The sequence below is a fragment of the Microtus ochrogaster genome, unplaced genomic scaffold (genome assembly GCF_000317375.1).
Source record: "Microtus ochrogaster isolate Prairie Vole_2 unplaced genomic scaffold, MicOch1.0 UNK177, whole genome shotgun sequence".
In the NCBI taxonomy this organism is placed as follows: Eukaryota; Metazoa; Chordata; class Mammalia; order Rodentia; family Cricetidae; genus Microtus; species Microtus ochrogaster.
In genome coordinates this window covers 90870-98152 of record NW_004949275.1, presented here as the reverse complement: position 1 = coordinate 98152, position 7283 = coordinate 90870, and the positions used below count along the sequence as shown (strand labels likewise).

At 39.9% G+C, this 7283-nt stretch overlaps 1 protein-coding gene across 1 annotated transcript in view; it reads left to right on the top strand.

Moving 5' to 3' along the window:
- Mecp2 (methyl-CpG binding protein 2) overlaps nt 1-7283 on the top strand; it is an 80227-nt gene that overhangs the window by 693 nt on the left and 72251 nt on the right. The window contains exon 2 of the mRNA XM_005372092.2: nt 4587-4710. Coding sequence (XP_005372149.1) covers nt 4685-4710 — 26 coding nt within the window. The 5' untranslated portion in view covers nt 4587-4684. The remainder of the gene's footprint in view (nt 1-4586; nt 4711-7283) is intronic.

Here is a 7283-nt window from a genome sequence, read left to right as displayed (position 1 = left end):
CGCGCGTGCGCAGTCCACCTCCCGTTGAGCGAGTGCGCCACAAGGGCTTCTGAGCTCTTACCCCTATCTCCAGGCTTTGCTCCCCCCCCCCTCCTCCTCACCCATTCCATGACTTTTTGCCCTCACCGTAAGCGACTCGGTTCTCTAGCTCCATTCCCCATTTGGCAGGAACAAGTAGGTGGGGGTTATTGTCCACCCACATAAAGGACTAGACATTATGTTCTGGGTCTCACAACTCTTCTAAAGAGATGGTTATAGTTCTCATCAGGGACCGTGGGAAGGGGACTGTGCGTTCCTCAGCACCTGAAGCTCTTCCTGAGACCATGCCCTCAGGGTGCTCTGGTTCTTTAGGGGTGCTGTGCTGTGGCTTCGGAATATGAGCGTCTTCCCACCCCACCCCCCTTCTTCGCCAGCAATCATCCAGTTACATAAGTGGAATGGGACATTGTATGTTACGGGCTTTCTTCGTCCTGGAGCGTTCAGGATCGCCAGTACCAGATGGGGCAAGTTCATCACATCATTGTGACTCCTGTAGATTATCTTTGAAAGTTCATTCTCTTTCGTTTGATTATAGTAAAATCACTTAAAATAAAACACAGGTGACTTTTATTTGACAATATTTCTAAGGTTTTTGCACTGATGGTTTAAAGTCATTATGGGGTCTAAAAAGATTGCTCTCACAAGAAAGACTCTGTATGACATTGCTACATATGGACCCCTGAATGGTAAAGCTTGCTAGGAGTAACTCTGTGCTAGTTCCTTATGTGTTTGGGTATGGGTTGATCACAGCAAAAATGGGCTCCACCACAAAATTGATATTCCTGACTCATGGTCAGGCAGAAAGGTGCTTCTGGTTATTTTTCTAGGAACACAAATGGACTCTGTTGAGCCATTTGCATGTTGTCTCCAGTGTTGGGAATCATTACCCCAAACAGTGAGACAACAGGATCAAATACAGGATGGTTGATGGTGATCATGAAACATAATGGACTAATTTATAGTGCTATGTGGCTGAAATGTTGTAGAACTCTCACAAGTTCTAAGTATTTTATTATGCTATATAAGTGAAGCCAATTTGGGCCTGGGTAGTAAAATTGTACTAATAGGTAATTATTACTGTAGAAGAGAATTTTGAGTTCGTGATTGAAATTGTTATGTGAATATCAGTTTCAATTAATAACATGACTAAGCTGACCTCTGGGGTCCTTTGAAATATGCCAGATCTCTATACAAAGATAAAGTCTGGATTGTTTAGGCGTTTGGGGAATTTCCACAAGGATTTGGAAAAATACATTTATTTATGGGCTTTTGGTTTTGTTTGTTTTTAACTTCAGATCTTATGCAGAAAGCTTAGGAAACACTTGCTTTTATTTATTTACCCGGATATGTCAGAACCTTAAAGAATCCAAACAGTTTAGAAGTGCAAATGATCTAAAATGAGTTGATGCACATGACCCATTCATGGCAGGGCAGCTGAGCAGCTGATCAACAGAGCTCATTCAGTTTCACAAACACACGCAAGCCTTGCTTGTCAAAGATTTCAAGGTTTGTACATTTGAGCCTGAACTCAGAGTTGGAATCTTTAGTTTATTTTCATATTCTGCAACGTGTGTGCTTTTTTCAGGTGCCCTTCCAGTTAGCTATTTGTTGTACCTCTAGCTCTCCAAACAGTGTAAGCAACTTCCAGAATACAGTTTCTTTCCAAAGTGCCTGGTGACATCTAAAGTTAGTGTGTCCTTGAGAGTTGAGTTTGTGTATCCTAAGAGTTTGAAGAATCTGTATGGCTTTCTTGCTAACATTGATCTATCACATATTCCTATTTCCTTGTTTCACTTAGGAAGAAAGCATCATGTAGTCAGTTGTACTCTGAGAATTTTTTCTTTTTTGTTATTGTTGTACTGGTGGTCAAACCCAGGACCTTGTGCATGCTAGGCAATCACCCGACCACTGAGCTACATCCTAGCTTTCTACTCTTTCTTTCATGCTGTTTGAATCCTGAGGTACATCTGGGGCACCACATAGACCACAACAATTTTGGAAGGTTATGATCCATTTTTGCAATCTGTGTTTATATTTTCCAGATAGAATTGTTCCCTCTGCCTGATCTGCTTCTATGAGGCCTAATCTACTGGGGGCAGGGAGGCAAAGCTATGGAGTTTGAAAGAAAAACCGACTACAGTCCCATGTACCAGTGCCCCAACTCCACCCAAGCACTCCTGAGAAGTTTGTTTCTTTAACCTAGAATAAAGAACAGCAGTGGTAAACTTGTTAACTTGTTTGCATGGTAAACTGTGTTTCCTGGAACCTTTTATGTTTCCTAAAGGTGACTGTCAGTAATAATCTTTTAATTGGCTAAGAACAGTTTATCACCAGGCTGTTTGAGTTACCTCTGGGAAACAGAGAATCGTGGACAATGACATTTGTAGTAGCCAATGTTTTAAACACAGCCTCTACTGGAGAATTCCAGGGAAGTGGCAAAGTGCCTCATTTTCATCACCTGATTTGGTAACACCTGTGCAGACTAGGCTATGTGGCTGACAGAAACTATCTTTTTGTTGGGTAGAGAACAGTGCCCATCACAGCCTTTTGTAGTCACTCTGCTGTTATCCAATCAGAGCACTGCCTACTCGTCATTTCAGGAAGGACTAATGTCAATGGTTCCCTTCTTCTGGGGCTTGCTTATACAGAAGATGTGTGTGCTCTTCTCGTTTCCACAATTTTCTCCTGCTTTTATCTTTCAAGTAACATTTTCCATTGAAAGTTTGATTTGTGTGTGATGGCTTAAATACTAGATTAGTATGTGGGATGACTGAGTGATAGCAAGACTTTGAGAGAAGGCAGACATGCCTATTCCCATGTTAAAGGGGGCAGTATGACCAGAGTAAATACTGGCGTTTTAACCTTCTTCTTGGCACTCTGCTAGCATGTGGTACCTCTTTGCCAGTACTATGGATTTCTGGACTCCTGTTATTGACCAAGCCTTGGTAAAAATGTGCTTATCTTGGATGGAGGTATTATAGCATGAACATTTTTGTTGGATTTTCACCTAATTATACTCATTTTTAATTTTTTTCCCTGTGAAACCTTAAGTTAAAGATCTCAAACTTTTTAAGAGCTTAGAATAAAGCTTAGCTCAGCTCCTAATGAAACATGGCTTTGTCAGTAGTAAAGTGTTTGCTTTGCACCTGGAGGTCACTGATTACAGTTCCAACACTATGGGGGGGGGGAGGGACGAGTAAAATTATAGGTAAAACTGTTCTTGAGAACTTGTGACTTTGCAGGCCCTCCTAAACAAGGTATTGGTTTGATTTTTATTAGGCGGATATTCAAAAAATATTAACTTTGGGATTTCAAAGTGTTCCATGACTTAATTCTATGACTTAAGGAAATTATGGGAATTAAGAGGTTTTACTGAGCTTTAAAAGATAACTCTAGGCATCATCTAGGGAACTGGTAGTCAGCTACCAAGGACTTGGTTGCTGTTGCCCTTCATCTGGATTTGACTCCATGAGTGACTAGTCTTAAGTTGTATAAGCTTTTCTATTAGTGATATCTTTGCTGGAAGAGCAAGGTATCTGTTAGCTAATATGGCACAACATAGGTTTTAACTAGGAAATGATGGTTTTTCTTGATGGCAACATCCTTATTTGAACATGTGTTCAAAAACAAGACAGGCTGAAGCAGGAAGATCTGAGTTTGAGGATACCCTGAACTATATAACAGAACTGCCTAAAAAAAGCAACAACAGGGACTGGAGAGATGGCTCAGCAGTTAAGAACACTGGCTACTCTAACAGAAGACCTAGGTTCAATTTCTACTACCTTCATAGAGGCTCACTATAACTCCAGTCCCAGGGGATAGGATGGCCTCTACTGGCTTCAGCAAGCACTTCATGCAGGTGGTGGTACACAGACATGCGTTTAGAGAAATGCTCATACATATAAAATAACAATAAATAAAATCTCAAAAAATTTAAGAAAAATAACAAAAAAATCAAAAGACCCATTAATACAATGTGTTATAGACGTTGAGATTTACTGATTTGAGAGGCTTAAAGTAATTGGTTAGAGATGGACTTCTTTATTTTGGATGATATTTTTGGCTCTCCTGGTGCTTTTTGTCTTTTATCTCAAGGTGAAATTGTGTGATATTAGAACAGTTCCTTGCAGCTTTGACTGCTGGAAGCAGAAGAGAGACTTGGCTTTTGGATTTGGTGTGGTTTGTTTTGTGGTGATGTTCTGATGTTGCCTAAACTCTTGAACACATTCTATCCTTGACTTTTCCTGTATGATGTGGTAGAAGAAATACCAGAAATCACCACTTGTGGTATGCATTGTAGTTTCAAAGTGTTCCCCAGAGGTGTCTAGATCTTTGATAGTGTTGATTCTGACATGCATAAATCTTGTTTTTATTTTAGCATTCTGTGTCACGTGGCAGTAATTTGCAGTTTATTCTTTGCTTCTAACTAGATGATCTGGGAAGTAACATAGTACTTTGTCTGTGATTATCTTCAAAATGTCCCAAAAGCCTTGGGAAAAAAGTGCAGCTCAATGGGGACTTTCAACTTACAATTTTCTTTGTTTTAGGCTCCATAAAAATACAGACTCACCAGTTCCTGCTTTGATGTGACATGTGACTCCCCAGAATACACCTTGCTTCTGTAGACCAGCTCCAACAGGATTCCATGGTAGCTGGGATGTTAGGGCTCAGGTAAGTAACCTTCCTTTTTTTTTTTTTAGTATATGTCCTGGTTTGGCCATCTGTTTTTAAAACAAAACAAAAAAAGGAAAAAAAAGATATACTACTCTTGGACAGTATAAAAGTACCCCAAAGATGAAAAACATAACTGGGCCAAACTGTGCCATATAATAAAAAAAAGTCACTTCCCTGAGCCCTGAAAGGTCAGTTCAGTCTGGGTAGAGTTACTTGGTAGTCACAATGTTATCTGGGGGTGGGTGTCAGATTAGAGCTGGAACTGGTGATCTGCAGCTTCAGTTCACCTTGAAGCAGGAGAGCGCTTGTCCTGAGCTCTTCACTTATGCTGCCTAGTGGTCTTCAGCATGATTTCTTTGCTTTGCTTTGGGCTAAATGACTTACTGGTGGTGTGTTGCATTTTTGATACAGGAACTGGTATTTGGTCTTCTAGAAGGGTACCCTTCTGAAAGTGTCACAGAACAGTGGAAACTGTAGCTAATGGTGCTTGCTTTCTGTGCTCCTGTGATGGAGTGCACTCAGATATACGTGCAGCTCTTGTGATTCTAGAGCAGAATAAGTGCTTTTGGAAAAGTTGGAGAGCCAAGTAATTGTAGACCTAATATTTAGGTGACAGACCTGCTGCACTGTGGTACCATTGTGTTGACTTTAGTTTTGTTAGAGTGAATTGTTCTGTAATTTCTCATCCATTATCAGGCACAGATACCTCGAGCTTTTTTTTTTTAATCAGTGGTTATTCCACATTTGATATTTTTGTCACCTGAATTTCTTTGAGACAAAACAGATAATTCCATTTAAATTTTTCCCATTTTCTACAAAAGAAAATATTGACTGTTCACACATGCTACATTGTGATTTCAGCCCAGACCCCCAAGTAGCCTTTTCTGTGTATCTAGTATTTATTATACTTCATAAAGCTATTGTGTACATACACATTACCTCATACTCAATAGCATATTTATCTGGGGGAGTTAGTTTTAGGTGGAGGAGAATAGAAGGAAATGAAGACCTTAGCACTGCCTCCAGGTCCCAGGTTTGGTTCTGCTCTTGTTCCTGTGACTTTAGTTGTCATTCTACTTACTATGATAGGGCATGCTCCAGACCTGGCTGACTGTTCTTTGTGTTCCACATATTTATGCTGGTGGGAGTTATATGGCTGGTGCTTTTTCTTGGGAATTGTGCAGACTAATTGTAATAGCAGCAAAGATGGGTTTCTTCTGGTAGATGTTGAACTGGGAGTGGTCTGTGTTTCTTTTTTTGTAGTATTTTTCTCAGTTTGCAAATGCCTTTGTGAAAAAGGTAATAATGACACTACACATTTCTACAAAGAAATATAGAGAAGATGGATAATTTTTTATTAAAAATATTGCTACTTATAAATGAGAAAAACATATGAGTTCGAACAATAGAATATGTCTTTACTTGTAAAGAATATCATATCTTTTCTCCTTTAAAAAAAGTTGTCAGGCATGGTGGTATACCACTTTAATCTCAGCACTTGGGAAGCAGAGGCAGGTAGATGGATCTTTGTGAGTTTGAGGCCAGCCTAGTTTACATAGCGATTTCCAGGCCAGCCAAGGCTACCATAGCAAGACCCTGTCTCAAAAAACAAAATGATAAAACTTTGTAGAAGAACTTCATGAGCTAGTCATTTTGAAGAATGGCTGCCTAGACTTTAAGGTACTGGTAGGTATTGGCACATCACCTTTCCAGATGGCTGTCTCAGTTCTTGGGCTTTATAATTAAGATAGATACTTCAAATCAGTTTTCTTTTCGTTATTAATAAAGTTGAAACTCAGTAATCATTGGCCATTTGTATCTGGCCTATGTAAATTTTTGTATTTATTTTCTGTATTCATTATTCCATCACAGTATTTTTTTTAATTTTGTGTGTGAGTGTGTCTTCCTGTTTGTGTCTTTAGGGATATGAGTGCAGGTACCTGCAGAGGCCAGAGGTAGATCCTCTTGGAGCTACAGATATGGACAGTTATAAGCCATGTCACATGAGTGCTAAAAACTGAACACAGGTCCTCTGCAAGAACAGCAAGTGCTTTTAGCTGCTAAACTATCTCTCTAGATCCCCAAGATACTTCTTTTTAAGTGGATCTCTAAGAAACCAGGGCCTTGTAGTTTCTAGAGCCACTGAACTAAATACCTAATCTTTCTAAGAACTCTTAATATTAAAGATTTAACTCTTTGTCATGGTACAGATATTTTCCTACTCTGTCATGGTTTTTGATACTGCTTGTCTTTCTACTGTATAAAATCTCAGGCAGCCCAGTGATTGGCTAAATGGGTTAAAAATATGTCCACCAAGCCTAATGACCTGAATTTGATCCCCAGAGCCATGTAGTAGAAGAGAACCATCTTCTGCAAGTTGTCCTTGGACCTACACATATGCCCTGTAGTACACACATGTGTAATATGTACTCACTAAAAGTATTTAGGATTTATTTTGCTTTTAGAAAGTGTTTTCTGAGGCTGGGCGGTGGTGGCGCACGCCTGTAATCCCAGCACTCGGGAGGCAGAGGCAGGCGGATCTCTGTGAGTTCGAGACCAGCCTGGTCTAC